The sequence below is a fragment of the Lampris incognitus genome, chromosome 2 (genome assembly GCF_029633865.1).
Source record: "Lampris incognitus isolate fLamInc1 chromosome 2, fLamInc1.hap2, whole genome shotgun sequence".
Taxonomy (NCBI): Eukaryota; Metazoa; Chordata; class Actinopteri; order Lampriformes; family Lampridae; genus Lampris; species Lampris incognitus.
Genome location: NC_079212.1, coordinates 15,740,683 through 15,761,737, shown reverse-complemented (window position 1 = coordinate 15,761,737; position 21,055 = coordinate 15,740,683). Strand labels below are relative to the sequence as shown.

General features: G+C 43.7%; 1 protein-coding gene across 1 annotated transcript; it reads left to right on the top strand.

Moving 5' to 3' along the window:
- The first annotated feature begins 3,465 nt into the window (after window positions 1–3,465).
- LOC130108444 (uncharacterized) lies at window positions 3,466–20,822 on the top strand. The gene is made up of 17 exons (XM_056275363.1): window positions 3,466–3,552; window positions 3,768–3,783; window positions 12,373–12,470; window positions 12,555–12,620; window positions 12,720–12,822; window positions 13,022–13,170; window positions 13,290–13,358; window positions 13,462–13,528; window positions 15,223–15,404; window positions 15,483–15,530; window positions 16,504–16,549; window positions 16,675–16,826; window positions 16,985–17,053; window positions 17,148–17,199; window positions 18,891–18,998; window positions 19,804–20,258; window positions 20,298–20,822. The coding sequence occupies exons 1-17, from the start codon at window positions 3,466–3,468 to the stop codon at window positions 20,820–20,822; spliced, it is 2,292 nt and encodes a 763-aa protein (XP_056131338.1).
- Window positions 20,823–21,055: the final 233 nt, after the last annotated feature.

Sequence of the window (21,055 nt, the reverse complement as noted above, 5' to 3'; positions counted from 1 at the left end):
CATCAAATGCCTGAGATCAACTTTATTGTCATGTGTATTAGAATACAATAAAATCCTTGTGCACTGGCTCTCTCTGCCTTAACACAATGGAACAAGGACACACCATCCCTAAAAAATCAACACAGGGGCTCCGGGTGGCATAGCAGTCTATTTTGTTGATAATCCTGTGGGCTTTGCTGACACAACGTCCATTATATATGTCTTGGACGGCGGGAAACTCACATCCACTGATGTCCTAGACTGTCCACACAACCCTCTGCAACCTTTTGCGGTTGTGAGCAGTACAGCTCCCATGCCATGCAGTGATGCTGCATCCAGTCAGGACGCTCTCGGTTGTGCTTCTGTAGAAGGCCTGTAAAATCTTGGGTCCTATGCCAAACTTCTTCAGTCGCCTGAGATGAAAGAGGCGTTGCTGTGCCTTTTTCCCAACATGGCTGGTGTGTTCATCCCAGGTGAGGTGCTCAATAATGTGGACTGTGAGGAACTTGAAGCTCTTGACTCTCTCTACAGCAGTCCCATTGATGGTGATGGGGTCCAGCCCCCCCTCTTCTTTTTTGTCCACAATCAGCTCCTTAGTTTTGTCGACGTTGAGAGAGAGGTTATTCTCCTGGCACCACTTTTTTAGGTTGTTGACCTCTCTCCTGTATGCCATCTCATCATCATCGGTGATCAGGCCCATCATTATCGTGCCATCAGCGAGCTTTATCACCAGGTTGGAGCTACGTGTGGCCATGCAGTCATAGGTGTACAGGGAGTGGACTGACTCCTGTGTTGAGGGGCAGAGGGGCAGAGGTGTTGGAGCCCATCCTCACCACCTGGCGTCGGCTCGACAGGAAGTTCAGGATCCAGCTGCACAGGCTGGGGTTGAGTCCTAAGTCCCTGAGCTCGGTGTAGAGTCTGGAGGGGACTATGGTGTTGAATGATGAGCTCTAGTCTACAGACAGCATTCTCACATAGGAGTGCCTTTTCTCCAGGTGGGTGAGGGTGGTATCGGTTGTAGTGGCTATTGCATCATCAATGGATCTATTTTGTCAGTAGGCAAATTAGTGGGGGTCCAGGGTGGGCGGTAACATGCTCCAGATTAGCAACTTAACAAGCTTCTCAACGCATTTACTCACTATGGGAGTGAGCGCAACAGGATGCAAATCATTCAAGCATGTTAGCTTGGTCTTCTTCGGCATTAACGCAATGACTGATGATTTAAAGCAGGAGGGGACTACACACAGGCATCTGTGTGTAGCATCACAGCATTGTAAGATGCTGTGATTGCAAACAATCCCTAATCCTCTGTGAATAGTACACATGGCCATTGAAACTCTAGTTAATGCTCACACCCATATTTACATATGAAACTGGTCATTGGTTTCAGTCGTTATGCAGCTGTACTGTACTGTATTGTTTATAAGGCTGGGGATACCTGCAGTCAGCTTAGACTGAAGAGGTCACTTAGATGAGTTGATGAAATGTATCTGTCAATAAACGCTGTATCCAGATGAACTGATTCAACCTTCTTTGACAACAATGTAAGGTGCATATGGATGCATCAGCTGTTCAGCAACCTGACTGCCTGTGCTAAGAAACTGTTACTGAGACGGGTGGTGTGTGATTTGCTGCTCCAGTAACGTTTTTTAGATGGAGGGAGCGAGAACAGAAGATGGCTGTTGTCCTTCATGATGCTTTGGACTTTCCTTTTGCAGCGAATGGTGTAAATATGATGAAGCTGTGGTAGTTCCATGCAAATGATTTTTGCTGCTGTCTTTACAGTCTTTTGCAGCAGTCTGCAGTCCTGAGCAGTCAGGTTGCCAAACCACACTGTGATACAGCCTCTCAAGTCACTCTCCATGGTTTTGGTACTCATACCAAAACTCTTGAGACGCCTCAGAAAACACAATCTCTGCAATGCCTTCTTCAGGATGCAATTGGTGTTGAGCACAATGAACCTATAAAGATTCATTTTAGAATAAAGACAGATACAAGTATACCAGTTATATGGTGTTACCTAGACTTTTAAGACTGGCATTACACCATGAAGAATGGGGCACGTGCCAAGTCTTGCTGTATGTGTTCTTTCAGTTGTGTTACACAGGTTAAAACATTCTTTAGGAGCAGTCACAGCCAACTGTAAAGTGTTTACTTCAGCAAATGTGGAAAATATGCAAGAATGTCAGTTTTTATATTTCTGTTCCAAAGTGTCCCCTCAGCTGTCCATCCCATGCACGTACACTGTACTAAAAAGGTTGGGGTAGCCTACATGACTAAGGTACATGTTGGTCATTATACCCTAATTGTGGAGATTCAGGTTCTGTATGAGACAAAGTGGTCATTTTAAAAGTATGAGAGAGAAATGTGGCATTGACATTGATAAGAATTACACACCTCTTTTTATATTAAACATTAGGGATACCATTTATTTGTCAATTTTTTTCAATATAAAAAAACGTGCAAATATTTAGTGTAGATCGACAGACAGACAGACAGACAGACAGACAGACAGACAGACAGACAGACAGATAGATAGATAGATAGATAGATAGATAGATAGATAGATAGATAGATAGATAGATAGATAGATAGATAGATAGATAGATAGATAGATAGATAGATAGATAGATAGACAGATAGATAGATGGATGGAAAGACAGACAGATGGCTAGATGGATGGGTGGATGGAAAGACAGACAGACAGACAGACAGACAGACAGACAGACAGACAGACAGACAGACAGACAGACAGGTGGATGGAGAGACAGACAGAAAAATTGATAGATGGGTGGATGGAAACGCAGACAGACAGACGGATAGATTGATGAGTGGATGGAAACACAGACAGACAGGTGGATGGAAAGACAGACATATATGGCAGATAGATGGGTGTATTAAAGACAGATAGGTGGGTGTATGGAAACACAGACAGACAGAGTGAGTGAGGTTTTTTTGGTCATAGTATTATGAAGTAGTAGTAGTAGTAGATGATGATGAACCCACTAATAGTCAACGTTTTTGACTATTAGACTTTTGACAAAGTCGCCGTTGTGGTCTGTTAGACACGTAAGGGCTGTGGCTAAGTATGAATATACTGAGTCAAAAGATAAAGGTGTCTTGAGAAGAAATTAAACATTAAAAGTCGACCTACATTCATCGCCTAGGTGGAGGACACACCGGGAGAGGGAGGGGACTGTTATTCATGCCAGGTGAAGACGCCCCGAGTCTGCACTCACTTCGCTGAGTGGGCTGCGGGCAGATGCTGCGGCTCGTGCGTAAAACCCGGTCCCCATGCGCTGGTGAAGGCTGACCAGGGATCGGATCAACGGTCAGCCGAGGACATACGCGTCGACTGGTCCAGGGATTTCTCTGCGCGTGGACTTCCGGATACATGCCGAAGGAATGCCTGAAACGAGAGAATAAAGGTCAGCATGTGCCAGCGTTGGTGAGATTGCTCCCCTGTTCGAACATCGAGGTGTCAGGATGGGTTTGAACACCGAGCTGGCCCGGACCGTCGTCTTGGCGTCTTCGCTGGTGTTTGTAATTGGAGCGCCAAACGCCAAATGCCAGGTGAGTCCACTTCTTTACCCGATGGAAGTCTGAAAAGTGATCCGAATTCAGGACAGGCTCCGTTAAGTCCAAAACCCGCCGAATTAAATGTCTTATTTTATTGTTGTAAATGACCTACTGGACAATATACATAATGTTTTGCGGATGTTTTCCACGTTTCCATCATGTGAACTTAACTACGCCTCCTCCCCTCCCCTCCCCTCCCCTCTCTTTAGGTGTCAAATGGAGCCGGTAAGTTAAATTAGACGCTCTTGTCATTTCAAGTTACAGCATGCCGACGAAGGCTACGATCATAAAGATGATAGATTCTACACAGCCAATGGAAAGGGAAGGTGTTAATGAATCAATAGATGAGCTCTACACTGAGATTATGGGTTTTCAAAGAGGTTAGGTAAAGTCAGAAATATATTAACAGATTCGAACTCCCCGGATCAATAACTCATAAGCGAATCATTGTTAAAACACAAACGACGCCTCTTTCCAGCCGTAGTGTACTAAGGTGGACAACGAGCCGTCTCCTCCAAACTGGACAAATAACACCGGTCTCTACGTACAGCCGGCTGGGAGCCCGGTGCGCAGGGACCGTCTAAAAAAAGCGCAGCGCCGAAAAGAGGAAGGACTACAAAAATATTCAATAACTTCAATCTCAGAGAGTGTAGTAGTGTCCTCAAAATCACTTCACATATCCGGGGCGGGGGGGGGGGGCTTTTGCATAATTTTAGGGGAGTTTTTATTGGGGAAAAATATCAGTAACGTCAATCATATACAGTGTAGTACTGTACCGATCACGGATGACTAGGCTCGGTAGCCCTTGGCTAACGGGTCGGAGCCTTTAGACGAGCGGTTAGCCATAGGCTACCGAGCCTATTCATCCGTGATCGTTACAGTGCCATCAAATTCAGCTCAACCACCGGGAGTCTCCCGTTGGTTAACCCCAACACTTAGTTTGGGGGGGGGGGGTTCTGCATATTTTGGGAATTTAAATATTTAATAACGTCACTCTTATGCAGTGTGGTGTCATCAAAATCACTTCGCACATCAATAGTCTCCAGTTAATTATGTCACAACATTTAGATTATGTCGCGATCTGCCAGGCGCGACTGTGTGTGTGTGTGTGGGGGGGGGGGGGGCTATCTGTATGCTGGTAATCTCGGGACCTATCAGCCTAAAGCAGTGTTTCTCAACCCAGTCCTCAAGGAACCCCTATCCTGCAGATTTTCATTGTAACCCTGCATAGGTAGCCCTGCTTGTACTTACTCGACCAATCATCTTGCAGCACTTAATTACAGAAGGTGTGCAACATCTGACAGAATTCATTGCTGATCGGTCGAATAACTACAAAGAGGTACCTATTCAGGGTTGCAAAGAAAATATGCAGGATAGGGGTTCCTTGAGGACTGGGTTGAGAAACACTGGCCTAAAGTCTTTTATGCGGTCACGACTGCATGCTCAAGAACCTCTCGTGGTTGCGGTGATTAAAAACCTTTTTTTTTTTTTTTTTTTTTTTCTGATTTTTCCCTTTTTTCTCCCAATTTAGTGGCCAATTGATCCCTATTTTAATTCAAACACCCACCCTCGTATTGCATGCGTTCGCCAACTGCATCTCTCCGGCCGGCAGTCTCGAAGGAAAGCGCCTCCCCACTTTCGTGACAAGGCGAATCCAAGCCGAACCACTGTTTTTCCGACACACACAGAGACGCATTCACATGACGAACACAAGCCGACTCCGCCCCCCTCCCGAAGACAGCGTTGCCAATGATTGCTGCTTCATCGAGTCCGGCCATAGTCGGATCTGACGAGACCGGGGCGCGAACCCCAGTCCCCAGTGGGCAACTGCATCGACACCAAGCCGATGCTTAGACCGCTACGCCACCGCGGACGTGATTAAAAACCTTTAAAAAGTTTGTCGCTACCACCGCTCCCTCTCTTCACTCACCTCGCTTGACCGATGTGAGTCGCTCATGCGTGATCCTAAACAGGTTAGCCAGCTTCATGGTATGAAAATAAAGACAAAGATTATTATGTTTGGTTTATCCAGTGTTCCTCCAGTTCTCCTGTGCTGAGATTAGCAGTGAAAGATTTGCTGACTTGCGAAATACGATCGACTTTCTCGTTTACTTTCAAGACTCATACACTGTTGCTGCCTGATCTGAGTCAACCGTGGATGTGAGTCGCGCATGCGTGAGCGCAAACGGTTCACCGAGCTTTATTATATTTCTTATACAGGGTTAGGGTTAGACCAAAACGGTGGTATAGCAAACCTTTTCTTTTAGGAAAGTGCAAGCTCATATTAGACTTGGTCACATTCGTGCGAGGGCCCATCTAGGAGGCTGCACATCCACAGACTGACAGGCAAAACGTTTTTATTAGGTAGATTCTTTAGCTTGAGTGCTGCATATTAACAACTTTTTATATATATATTTCACGTTCAATTGACTTGGGTGCTGTGCAAAAGTCTTATAACGGCAGGAAAACACTGGTTTTTCTATCCATGTGTGTGTGTGTCCACGGCTAATCTCGCATCCTACTGCGCTTGTCAGTTTAATAATTTTTGTGCACAGTTATGACTGTGTGATGTAAGACCTCTCATGGTTGTGGTGATTCAAAACCTTTTTTGAAAAACCTGTTTTATACCGCACTGAGTGCTAACTCCTCAGCTGGTTTGTTGCCAAGTCTGAACACAGAAGGGGATACGCCTGATGGAGATCTGCACTCTACTGAGTGCACTCTTCTAGTTTGGAAAACGTCGTCGTTTTTAATGGTCTTAATGTTGTTGTTGTTTTTTTTTAAGATAAAGTGCAGTGGCACCAAATTCATGTCAAACACCAGGAGACCCCTGATGGTTATTCGAAACCACTTAGTTTTTAAAGATTTTTTTTTTGCATAATTTTGATTACTTTTAACCAGAGTTTCTTTAACATTGAAACCATGTGAGAAAGTGTGCTATTTGCTTTCCACAAACGAGAACATTGGTTTGGGCTACTTTCATCAATTGACATACAGACTCAATCACACAATCCATCGTATTTACCAAACTGCTTCTTCGGAGAAGGATAAATGTTTGGTTTAGGAGCCCTTCCCAGTGGTCAGTAGTTGAAAAGTGGGGTTCACTCTGAATAGTTTTGTTTTTTTTTGGTGCATTGGAGTCCCAAATTTAAAAAAAAAAATTAGGAAAGTATTCATGAACATTCATTTGTTTTTATGACCAATAAGTGAAAAAAAATATACAACCACTTTTGACGGGTGTTGTCAATTTCTCTTTGTGGTGAGGATTCCAAGTTATATTGGTATTGAGTATCATGTGAGTTAAGTATATTTGGTCAAACTGGTGCAACTGGGAACCTATGACGTTTTGTATGGTGTATTTGTCTTGAATAAGAATATAAAATATGGTATCGCATACATCAAGACTAGTTCACTCTTTTAATCTTCAAGAAACTATGCACACACACACACACAAATATATATGTGTGTGTGTGTGTGTGTGTGTGTGTGTGTGTGTGTGTGTGTGTATATATATATATATATATATATATATATATATATATATATATATATATATATATATAGAATCAAGGAAATTTTAAAAAAGAATTTACTTCACTCACTGGATTATTTTGCTCCTTATTCGTTGAGCACTTTCCCTACTGTTGAATGTTTCTTTTAACAAAGTTATCCATCCATCCATTATCCAAACCACTTATCCTGCTCTCAGGGTCGCGGGGATGCTGGAGCCCATCCCAGCAGTCATTGGGTGGCAGGCAGGGAGACACCCTGGACAGGCTTCCAGGCCATTATAGGGCGCATATATATATATATATATATATATATATATATATATATAGGTAAAAAACTTCAATGCATTTCGGTACAAGCTTGTTTCACGTGTCACGCACTCATCAGCTGCCAATGTGATTAAACAACAAAGAAAAACATTGTCAATAAATATTGCATTGCCCTACGTCACGCCCCAAATTATGGTGGACAGCTACCAATGAGAGGATAGAAAACATTTGAAATATTAGTAATAATCATTAGTAATGAAATATAATTAAATTGGCCATTAAATGTTTAAGGTTTAATTGTTTTAAAACAATCAAATGTTAACTCCCACCTAAACAGCATCAACAGCAGTTTTGGGCAGATCCTTGTTTCCACAGAAGGAACAGAACTCATCCTTTGAAACTTAACAGTAATATACTTGTAATTTTTTTTTAAGTTTGTGTTTAATATTTGGCATGACACCTGATCCTTGAGAATTTCTTCTGCCATGTCTCTTCTTAGATTTTGAAGAGATTGTTTTGATGAGTCGATGTGAAACGTCTGTGGCATGTTTGGAAATTCCCTCACTGTCATCTTGGCCATCTGTATGGATGGCAAAACAACACACGTTGTGTGTGTCATCTTACACAGTAACCACACACCTTTCATAAAAAACATGCTGCATAAAATCACCTGCGTGACTAAGACCCCACAACTGGTGTCATCTTTCTGGAAGATGTGGGTGATCTTGCCAGACTGCCACTTGATGTTAACCCAGTCCTCCTTCCCAAGTCTATTCTGCCACATCTTGAAACACTGTCTACAGAACGAAAAGAAGGAAAATCATCCATCCATCCATTATCTGAACCGCTTATCCTGCTCTCAGTCAATGGGCAATTGTGGTTTAAATTTGCGCTTACTCTATGGCCTTACTAAATGTGTGTGTGACCTAAGTATTTCCTGTGGCCTATTTAATATTACCCATATCTGTAGCCAGTCCTTCTGGAGTCCTAAACTTCATTTGACCCTTGCAGAGGATCAACCACAAAGATGTGGTTTGAAGGGCATGAAGATACTGTTTCGAAAAGTAACATAGCATGTGTGACTAAAAAAACAAGTAAAAAAATCATATTTCTGGTTTTACACAAATCAATATCCTTAATTTGTAATTGGATTAATTAAACACGTGGTTAACGATGCTATTTATTTCTGATATTCATTCATTCATTATCTAAGCCGCTTATCCTGAGCAGGGTTGCGGGATGCTGGAGCCTAATCCAGCAGTCACTGGGTGGCAGGCAGGCGGTGGGACACCCTGGACCGGCCGCCAGTCCATCACAGGGTATTTCTGATATACATGTAGAAAAATATAATACATTTGTTTGGAGCTGAAATTCAGTAACATTTCGCTTAGTCGAATATGCACAAGATCTAGCTCAAATTTAAATTTCTGGGTCTGAACAGGTATACAAGCATGGCTCAACTAACTGGTAATAACTACAATGACCAGACAATAAAAACAAAAATATTACTTACCTATCAACATGGAACGGGACTGAAGGCATATTTTCAAGAGAATGGAAACGCATTAACTATTGAAAGCTTTCTTTCCCCACCGTAGTGGTTTTGCAGTAAAGACTGAATATGATCACTGCAGGTAGAGCTTAATTGACAGTCGCTCCTGATTGGCTAGTGGCTTAGTCCACCTTATGCATCCTTCTTTTGATTGGTTTAAAGGCAGTGGCCATGAGGCAGTCACAAGATGATCTATTAGTAACCACATGAAAATTCAACAAAATCCCTGAAATTATACAAAAGCCCCCCCCCCCCCAGCTAAGTGTTGTAGTACAATCAACAGGAGACCATTGATGTGTGAAGTGATTTTGGGGACACTACACTGTATGAGAGTGGAGTTATTGAATATTTTTGCAGCATCTTTTTACGGTGCTGGACTTTTTAGACCAGGGGTCGGGAACCTTTTTGACTGGGAGAGCCATAAAAGCCAAATATTTCTAAATATATTTCATTGAGAGCCATATAGTATTTTTAACGTATAATAAATTAAATATGTCTTACTTTTAATGCGACTTCTGGTGCTGCATGGTTTTGCTGATGGCCTTGTAGTCTGGTTCATACGTGGTGAGGTTGAGCTTCATGCAGGCGTTGAGGCTTCCATCAGTTAAACGTGAGCGTAGGTTGGTCTTAATGTTCCTCATATGCGAGAAAGACTGTTCACATGCATATGTAGAGCCAAACATGGTCAATACGGCAATACTCACACGCTGCATTGTGTGGTATGTCACAGGAAGCTCGTTCCAAGTTTTAAGAATCAGCTGGTCTTCAGGTTGAAGATTTTTAATTTCTGTCCACTTGTGTTCCCTCGCCAGCTCTGCTCGCTGTCGCGCAAGACTTTCCAACTCTCCATTAAGTGACTTGAACTTACTCATCCACATGTCTGATGCCTTCAGGTCAGCAACTTCCAGCTCAAAGTCTCCGATAGAGACCCCGGGGATGCATGTCTGGTCGATTTTGTCCACTGCACACTCATGTGGATGAGTGATGAACTTGAAAAGACCAGTGCGCGCACGAAATTCTCCAAAACGTGCTTTGAATGACTGCAGGAGATTGAACGTAAAGCCAGCTAGCTGCTGGAGATCCAGATGTTGAGTGGAGTCACTTGCTAAGCATGCATCTCTAAATTGTTGCAGTCTTTCAAAGTGCAGAAGACGACCTGTTTCAATGTCCCTGAGAAAGACTTCCAGCTTGCTTTCAAATGCAAACACTGCTTGTTGAAGGGATGAGATTGTATTTCCAATACCTTGCATTTTCACATTGAGCTGGTTCAGATGGCCAGTTATGTCCACGAGATAGTGAAACTGCAGGAGCCAGTCAGTGTTGTCTAGCTCAGGATGCTTGACGCCTTTCATTTCAAGAAAAGTCCGGATTTCACTCAGGCAAGCTGCAAAACGGCTGAGCACCTTCCCCCTTGACAACCAACGCACGTTGCTGTGTAAAAGCAGACCGGGATAATGATTCCCAACTTCTTCTAACAGAGCTTTAAACTGGCGATCATTTAAAGCTCGGGCAACAATAAAGTTGACCACTCGAATGACCAGAGACATCACCTCGCCAAGCTCCTGGCCACACGTCTGAGCGCAAAGCGCCTCCTGGTGCAGGATGCAATGAAAACTTAGGATGGCTCTCTTTTCATGTTCACGGAGAAGCGCTACAAATCCTTTGTTCTTCCCCAACATACAGGGTGCACCATCAGTACAGACAGAAATAAGTTTATCCATCGGTAGTTTTCTTTTCTTTAGCAAACTCCATGAAAGACATGAATAAATCCTCTCCTCTTGTTGTCCCTTTCATTGGCAAAACAGCCAAGCTTTCCTCACGCAGTGTGTCACCTGCAGCATACCTGGCAATGATACTGCACTGAGATAGATGGCTAACGTCTGTTGACTCATCTAACGCGAGAGAAAAGTACGTCCCGGCGTTTATGTCCTTAATTTGTGTTTCCTCGACTTGATTTGCCATCATGATGCTACGATCGTGCACAGTTCTTGCTGACAGGGGCATGTCTTTTATTCGTTTGATTATCTTGTCTTTATTTGGGAAGTCATCAAACAGTTCATTGGCCACATCAAGCATGAATGTTTTGGCATACTCGCCATCTGTGAATGACTTTCCATTCCTTACTATTGCCAAAGCCCCCGCAAAGCTAGCGGAATTCCCGTCACCTTGCTTGGTCCACACACGTAGTTGCTGCTGACTCGTCTGCACTCTCCGCTGTAGCTCCTCGCATGCCCTTTTCCTGCTGTCCCCCGCTGGATATTTCGATGCAAATGAAGCATGGTGCGTATCGAAGTGCCGCTTTATATTTGACCGTTTCATCGATGCAATTTTATCATTGCATATTAGACATACCGCAGATCCTGCTCTCTCCACAAATGCAAATTCCTCTGTCCACGCAGCCTGGAATGCACGGTAATCATCGTCTTTTTTTCTTTTCGCCATCTTTTCCGTTACAAGGGTTGAAGCGGATAAACTAGTTGGCTATCTGATAAAATTGATTTCTTCACCTTTACAATGACCCGGACATGCTCGCGAGCCATTGGTTCCCGACCCGACCCACGGGTGACCCGTGACCCGTGAAATTTATCTTCAAAACGAATTTCTGTTTACTTTAAAATGACACAGTATTATTAAGAAATATCACAAGTATTTTAAAATCAGTTCCAAACTGATTTTTTTGAAAAAAAAAAATAATTTTCAACTCAAAATTGTCTGGGAGCCATATGCCGTCACCGGAAGAGCCATATATGGCTCGCGAGCCATAGGTTCCCGACCGCTGTTTTAGACGGTCCCTGCACACCGGTCTCACAGCTGGTTGTACATGGAGACCAATGTTATTTGTCCAGCTGTGGGACCACGACTCGTTTTGGTGAAAATTAGATTTTAGCTTGTTCTCTACCTTGTTATGGTAAGAAAGAGGCATCGCTCATGTTTTGTCAACGTTTTGCTTCTGAGCTATTGATCTGGGAAGTTTCCAACTTTATCGAACTTTTAAAGATAGATAGATAGATAGATAGATAGATAGATAGATAGATAGATAGATAGGTAGATAGGTAGATAATATGATACAGCTGGACATGGCCACACTTGTATTACCATATACTACAAGCATGACATTAAATGAGACATGGCATGGGTCCACGTCAGTGTACCCATACATACCAGCGTAATGATGTGAGTCTAATTCCATCATTTCGCCGACTTCACTTGACTGATGATTTTCTTTTCTTTCTGTTTGATCAGCTGAAATGAGGGGCCCTCATCTGAAGCTGTCCTCAGTCCAGGTTTTTCCAGGGGAAAAATACACCGAATGTATTAGTGTGCATGTTTACATGACAGCTGAAGGTATGAAGTCAAAGTCCACCATCAACCTTTCGCTCTTGAACACATCCTATCATGGCCCCCCGTGGTTTTCCAAGCTTACATTCATTTTACCGTCTGACTGATGTCGAGTCGCAATTGTGTGACACTGATTTCTTCCAGACTTGCATCTCAAACCAAACATTGAGATCTTGTCACCGATCAGATGGGCAGCTACTGTTCGGTTGAGAGAACACAAACTAAAGCTTAAGCCAAAACCGGTAAGTTAGAGCACCAACGATATCCAATGGAAGACAAATGTCAGCCCCTCTTGTAATTCACCAACCTCTCTCACTCTCTTTTAGTGGCGTGTGAGGTATCTGGGGGCCGAGGTCACGTGTAAAAAGCACATCAGCAACAATGTTACCATCGTAAGGGTCATCCTCTTTTGGGGGGTCTCTGGGAATAGCGACGGTGATGATGATTACAATGGTACAACGGTAATTTAGTGTTGATTTTTTTTTTGGCAGTGGGAGCTGGTGTGTAATTGTGTCAAGGCTGAAGCGGGTGACATTGTGAATATAACTGTCACTATAGGCCCAGAAACGTACAGGGACAATTACGAAGTGCCAGGTAGGGCATTGTGTTTTTTTGTTTGGTCTTTGTTTGATTTTGTTTTTCCATGCTGTCTCACTCAGCCCATCGTGGACATTTAACACATTCAACAAAGCAGAGACTTGGACATAAGGTCCAGAATCCTTGTTATTGAAGTTAAATCTGATTTATGATATATCCTTGGGATTTATGATATATCCTTGTGTTTGCGAGACAGATCCAGTACCAGAATTTCATCTGTCTGTTGATCCGTTGACCAAATCCGCCAACCTGACTGTGAAACCTGGAGCCAAGGTGTACGCCAGGTGGTGTTACAGGAAGAGTCAAGATGAGTGCAATGGTCCACCCCATTCCAGTCTAATAACTGTAGGTATCAGGTGTGTGCGTGTGTGTGTGTGTGTGTGTGTGTGTGTATGCCCTTTATTTGCTGAGAGTTGCGTGTTTTGTTCTTGTTGTTTTTCTCAACATCACCGTGTTCTTTTCAGACTGATCCATCTCAGTCTCCGTCAGTCATCCTTAACTTCCCTTTCCTGCTGCCCTGTGTCTGTGTGCAGGTGAGGTCCAACTCAAAGTGTTCACATTTCTGCATCCAAGTGCTCCTGCATGAATTGTTTTTCCTAATAGAGCTGCCTTTACGTGTCTTGCCTGCATACACAGGTATTTTACACCTTCTTAGATGCCCGTCGAAATACAAAGTGCCCGTTTCAAAATCAGACTCTTGGAGGTGAGTGTATCTCGTGATTCAGATCTTGTCTGAGAAGTTAGATTGGAAAAAAAACAGTAACCCTATAGCGCTCATCACAAAGTGCAAGTTGCCACAACATTTTAGATGCGAGTTGAAACGCATATAAACGTATATATGGGGGTTGTCATACTTAAAGATGCAATCCGTATATTAATGCGCTGCCATGGCTATGTGGAGTACAGCAACAACACTAGCGCTCTACAGACGATAAGAAACATGGCATATCTCACCATCAGGTCAACACTGTGTGTTTGTTTGAGAAATTGAGACAACTGAAAGCCTCAAAAGATCTGAAAGTGATTTGGGACTGGCTAGTTTTCTTATTTGCAAGCGATAAAGCCAACAATGTTTATGAAGTCTGAACAAAACACAAAACAACAACAGAAGTGGTGCAGACAGCTGCTGTGTGCATCAATTGCGGACTGTACCTTTAATCTCGAGTTGAGCTTGTTACTGTTACATTGTGTATATATATATGTGTGTGTGTGTGTATGTGTGTATATATACATACATGTATATATAGATACATGTGTGTATATATAGATACATATATGTATATATATAGATACATGTGTGTATATATATATACATATATGTATATATATATATACACACATGTATAGCAAAGCTCAATAGAAAAATATCTTCCTCACATTTTTTTAAGCTTATGAGTTCTTTCTTGTGGAGTTTCAGGTCATAAGTTGCACTGACTGTAAAGCCCTTTGGGACTACCTTGTAATTCTGGGCTATAAGAAATAAACTCGACTTGACGTCCTCTTACTCATTTTCTGGTGTCGCTGCACTTTTTAGCCCTTTACTCTGAATCTATCAGTAATTCCTCTGTCCATTTAAAGGATAAGTCTTTTTTTTTTTTACAACCTGGGTCTTACTTTTTGTAGTTTTTCCCATCTTGCATTTCACTTATGACATTATTTTACACACCGGCTTCATAGTGGAAATTTTGGACTCGGCCCACCACTGGACACAGCTTTACAACAGCTTCTTATGGGGCATTGTAACATGAGCCTTAAACCTATCCTTTTAACTACAACAAGGACAACCCCCCCCACCACCACCACCAAAAAAAACCCAAAAAACCTTGTGCCTCAGTTTAACTGTGTGCATAATTTCCCAGTGTTGTGTGGCTTCTCTGTTGCACTGGGCAGGTGGTTATTTTATGCACACTACTATGGAGAGTATAGGTTGGCCACTCCTGCAAACTGAGCCAGGAAATGGCTTAACAGTGTGACGGACTGTCGTTGATACGGGGGGATTTAAGGTAATAACTTTTGACTTTGACTTTTGTTTTTACTTTAGTTTAGATATGAACTGGACTGGCTGAAACTTGTGTTCAGCTGACATGTAAGATGCCATCGTGAAGATCTGTCTCAAAGATCTCCTCGATGAAGCTGATGTGTAAAATGATACCATAGCTGATTTGCACAAAGGCACAAACAACAAAAATAAGGCCCAGGCTGTAAATAAAAACAGATTTAAAGCAGAACAGTGGTATTGTGTTGCCATGTGCTACAAACATGTCCGTGTCAATTTTACTGCAGTGCCTCAATAAATCGTGTGTGTGTGTGTGTGTGTGTGTGTGTGTGTGTGTGTGTGTGTGTGTGTGTGTGTGTGTGTGTGTGTGTGTGTGTGTGCACGCACGCGGGCATATGCAGCAATCAGAGACATATGGCACTCAAGTGAAATCACACTGTATGATTCAAGTGTGGAATGGAGCTCCGAGTGTCCTGCTAGCAACCTGAAGCCTTCTGCCTCCCTCTGCTGGAGCCCACAGCCCGAACTGTGCACACCCATACTCAACTCCACCCTGGAGGAGACGGGCCAAAAAGGAAACTTGGTAAGTAAGCAGTGGTGTGAGTCGATAATATTACCTGAAGTTTCCCGAACCACATGTGTCGCTCTGTCTCTCCAACAGAAATTCAACATTTCGGCTGTGGACAAACACCCGCAGATATGTGTGCAGGTGAGAGCCAGCTGAAGGCCCTGTAGAAATTTAGCAATATCAGGAATTGGGAACAATTTATTGCCATTTCATTTCATGCGCTTGCGTACGCGAAAGAAATGAAATTTCGTTTCCCCCCAGCCCACACCAGTGCAACACCAAAGGCAAAAAACACATATCCAAAACTTCCCAAAAACAACACTGCCAAAAGCATACAAAAACAGAGAGAACAAAGCAAAAAAACACAAACTGTTAACAACACAGAACAGTGCAACACAATCCAAAAAATTTCCACTGTCCAGGAGAACGAACGCCAGCCAGGATTTCTGTCGGAACTGCCAGTCTGCATAGACTAGCAGTTAGCTTAGCCTGCCCCGCTCCCACATCCTGTCAGACTGCCCTCGGTGTTTCCTCGTCGGGCACAGCTCCGGGCAGGGCTGTGGTCCCTGGGCTCACAGGACGCAGCAGACCAGGCTCCCTCAGCCGATCCAACACCAGCTCTCCCAGCCGTTAAATGAAATCGATGATAAAAATAAAAACTGCACATGACATCATAAAATTAGACACAGATTTAGACGTGGACAAAGACACTGCATAGTCGGTACTGGGGGAGGCCGCCACAAATGTGAGTTCACGCCGCCATCGTCCCACCTTCTTATATACCCATCTTCCCAATACCTATACCCCTTTCACACTGGCCAAAAGCCCCGCTAACAGATGTTAGTGGGGGTTTTTTGGCCAGTGTGAAAGGGGTATTAGAGAACAGACAGTAATACTTCAAGAATTATTTGTCATACATGAAAAACAGTGTAAATTCATTTCAAAGACACCACAACACCCAACCAGACATCCGTGTGTGTGTGTGTGTGTGTGTGTGAGAGAGAGAGAGAGAGAGAGAGAGAGAGAGAGAGAGAGAGAGAGAGAGAGTGTGTGTTTGTTCACATGACCTGTTTTTCTTAGCATGGATGCTCATATTTCCATTTGGTCTTTGCAGTTGTCGCTACAAGACAGCCATCATTTTCATTGCCCCTTCCGGTCTGGTGAGTAGTGAGCGGTTTAAAGTCTGGCAACGCTCTTACAAGTCATGCAGCTGTAATACGTATATGTCTTTACCACCCTCCCTCTCACCCTCAAAACGCATGCTTTATCCACCCACCCTCCATAGACGTGTCCCCGTGGGAAGCACATATTGGAGCTGGTAGGCAGGGTGTGTTTGTGTACCTCACCTCATCTGTCCCAGCAAGGTTCTCCGCTCAACTCTGCATCCTGAATGAGAGAGGCTGTGCTTCTCAAGGACATGTGCACTCGATAAGAATGGTATGTGGCCTTGTGTGTGCATGGGTTTGTTCGTGTGTGTGTGTGTGTGCGTGCGTGCAAGTGAAAGAAAAGGAAAATGAGTGCATGAGGGAGAGGGGGCAGACGAGTGATCAGACAACCTTAATATGACCACCTATCTGTTTACGTCTGTCTTACAGCGAGGAAATAGAGACGAGTCATGGATCAGTGTGCCCCTTCATTCCCCAGCTGACAAACCTTGCGTGCAGGTACTGTATAGCACGTTCCAGAAAACCCTTCTCTGTGGAATTTGCTTCCTCTTGTGCCTGTCTATTCTCACTTTCACACTGTTGTTATCTGCAGGTGTGGCAGTCAGACCCTTATAAGCAGGGCAAAAGGATTCTGTGTCCGGACTGTGAGTTTGCTCAACCGCACACCCGCATGCATGCGAGCACATGTATGAGCCTTTAGGCCTGCATGTAAAGTCACATGCACATGCACGCACAAGGTCAAGTTTCACTTTACTGTCAAATACATATAAAAAAGTCCGCGGTGGCGTAGCGGTCTAAGCGTCGGCTTGGTGTCGATGCAGTTGCCCACTAGGGACTGGGGTTCGCGCCCCGGTCTCGTCAGATCCGACTATGGCCGGACTCGATGAAGCAGCAATCATTGGCAACGCTGTCTTCGGGAGGGGGTGGAGTCGGCTTGTGTTCGTCATGTGAATGCGTCTCTGTGTGTGTCGGAAAAACAGTGGTTCGGCTTGGATTCGCCTTGTCACGGAAGTGGGGAGGCGCTTTCCTTCGAGACTGCCGGCCGGAGAGATGCAGTTGGCGAACGCATGCAATACGAGGGTGGGTGTTTGAATTAAAATAGGGATCAATTGGCCACTAAATTGGGAGAAAAAAGGGGAAAATCAGAAATAAATTTAAAAAAAAAATACATATAAAAAGTACCATGTACCTTCAAATGCAATGAAGTGCATATGGCCTGGCTCTCTCAGCCCTTAAAAAACTGTATGTAAGGAAATAATAACGAAAACAATAATAAGAAATCAGAAATCCCACAAAATAATAAGTCAGTGAAGTTATGTAAGGTGCCTACTGTTCATTATCGTGACCACCTGGGGGTAAAAACTGTCTTTTAGGCGGCTGATCCAAACTCTGATGCTCTATAAGCATTGTCCTGAGGGAAGGAGGGGGAACAGACCATGTGCTGGGTGGCTGGTGTCTTCCGTGATGCTTAGGGCCTTCCTTCTGCAACGGGTGGTGTACATGTCCTCCATGATACTTAGGGCCTTCCTTCTGCAGCGGGAGGTGTACATGTCCTCCATGATACTTAGGGACTTCCATCTGCAATGGGTGGTGTACATGTCCTCCATGATACTTAGGGCCTTCCTTCTGCAACGGGTGGTGTACATGTCCTCCATGATACTTAGGGCCTTCCTTCTGCAGCGGGTGGTGTACATGTCCTCCATGATACTTAGGGCCTTCCTTCTGAAATGGGTGGTGTACATGTCCTCCATGATACTTAGGGCCTTCCTTCTGCTATAGGTGGTGTATTTGTCCTCCATGATACTTAGGGCCTTCCTTCTGCAATGGGTGGTGTACATGTCCTCCATGATACTTAGGGACTTCCATCTGCAATGGGTGGTGTACATGTCCTCCATGATACTTGGGGCCTTCCTTCTGCAATGGGTTGTGTACATGTCCTCCATGATACTTAGGGCCTTCCTTCTGCAGCGGGTGGCGTACATGTCCGGAAGCTGAGGCAGTGCTGTTCCTATGATTTTTGAAGCCATTTTTACCATCCTTCTCAGCTGTTTGTGGTCCTACTTAGTCAGGTTGTCAAACCACACCAGTATGTCGCCAGTAAGGATGCCATCTATGGTAGTCTGGTAGAAGTTGACCAGGGTGTTTGTGGACAATTTCTATCAGACTACCATAGATCACCATAGATAGACTACCAGACTACTAATCACAATCATACACACACACTTACTGCACACACATGGTCACAATCACACACACTAATACTCATACACAAACTAACACATGCTCACTCTGACCATAAACATACTACACTGACACCTACTCTGTTTTCTGCCAGACACACACAGGCGATGTGGTGTGATTGCTGTGGCAGCCTTGCTGATGGTGACTGTCATGGCTTGGCTGGGAAAGCTCATCCATCATGTGACCAAGAAAAGAGCTACAGGTGATTCGGAGTTTCCTTCTCAACTATCAGTTGATGTTTTTTGAACTAGTTAACTGTTTAGTTCTCGACATCTTGACGTTCCAATTTACACAAGTCTCAGTGTTTTCTTTGTCTAGAAGTTTCCATATGGGCCCACCTTCTTCCCAGTTTTAACTCAGACTGCAATATTGTGATCTGTTTTGACTGATTGCTATTAGGGTTGGACAATATATTGTTTCATAATCAATATCTAAATTGTCATTTGTCATTGACATTGCACATGTGCGATAGCCGGATTTGATAGGATGCAATATATGGCAAACTGGGCCCATCGGTCATGTTTAGGCTAAAACTGCTATTGCTTGACTGAAAACTAGAACTCTAGTAAAGTCTGCTTTTTGTATGACTACTATTGAATATTCTAGCGCATCTGACAAATAACATAATTTTTTCTGATTTAATGCCTTCTTGGACCACTACCTTTATTTCCTTCTCTAAAATCACCCAAATAGTCGCTAGATAAATTCTTTGCAAATGGAGTTTTGAAAGTTAAAAGTTGCACATCTCATTTCTATTCTTTAATACTGCAATGCATGTTGCAAAAAAATTAATGCTCACTATTTTTTTCCTACAATATTGTTCAGCCCTAATTCCCATTTGCTTGATAAACAGTGTGAGTATTTTCTGTGGCACACAAACTATTCTATCAAAAGCGGTAAAACTGAAAGTGGCCCATTCAACAATAAATTAACACTATTTCCACAGTTGTTTTTTTTCTGACTTTTTTTTCAGCCATCTTTTTTATACGTTTTCCCTGCATCTCCAGGTTGGCTGTCTATCCAGAAGCCAGTGTTGCTTGTGTGCTCATCGGAGCAGTCCGCCCATGTGTATGCCGTATGTGCTTTGGCATCAGTCCTGCAGGGAGAGCTCTGTGCCAGTGTCCGAATGGCTCTGTGGGATCAGAGTTCAGAAAGGCACATTGGGGCGGAGGCCAAGAGGGGAGTGCCAGATCTGGGTCCACTTCCCTGGCTGTATGGACAATGGGAGGCAGTTCAGAAGGCAGAAGGAAAAGTGCTGATCGTATGGAGTCACGAGGCCAAGGCATCCTATCAGAAGTGGGTAGAAAAGAGCACAGGAAGGCAGTGCAATGAACAAAAGAAAGAAAAGGACAGTAAAAGGGAGGTGAGACTTGAGAAAATAAGAGACGAGTCAGAGAAGAAAGCGACAGCAAAAGGAAGGCGGGTTGGAAAGAATACAAAAGGGAGAGCTGTACAGAAGCAAGTCTCTGGTAAATTATTCGATGATGAGGTGACTCTGCAGAGTGAGCCTTCATCAGTGACAGAGCCGGTGTTCATGGCGGCCATGGCCTGTCTACAGGGGGCGCTGCAGAAGAGAAACAAAGACCACGGAGTCGCCCTCGTCTACTTCCGGGGCCTCAGCCAGAGCAAGGATATTCCGAAGGAGCTCAGACACATTCCTCGATACTGCTTACCGCAGGATTTCAGGGGTCTAATACAAGAACTAGGAGGGACATTAAGAGAGATAAAAAGTGAAGGATTTGGGTGGCACTGCTGGCCCAGACTCCTCTCAAAAATAATATCACTGTGTTTGGCAAAACGATTGGCCCAGCAACTAAGAACATGGCTACCACAGACAAAGGTGCAGACTCACAGAAAAAAAACACAGGAGCTGAGGCCTAAATCATCGCAGAGAGCAATATCAGATAATAAAATACGGAGCGGCTGCAAGCAGCCATTGTTAGTCAGCCTGACAAAGTCAGGAACTGTGCTGGAGCAAGGAAGTGTTAAGAGGCTGGCTCTTGAATCTCTGGTTTCACCTGTCTGAAATCTACAGACTTCTTTTTTCCCTTGTAACATGACTCGGCATTAACAGGAGCTGACATCCAGGGCTGCTCAGCAGCTATTCATTACACCTCGCTAGCATATAAAAATGCCAACTCTTGCTTTGCTTATTAAGAAGAGATTAATATCTGTTGACGCCTCCAGCCAGCACACAATTAATGCTGTTTTCACCAGTGACTGTACACTGATCTGCCTTATGAACTTGTCAACCACTGT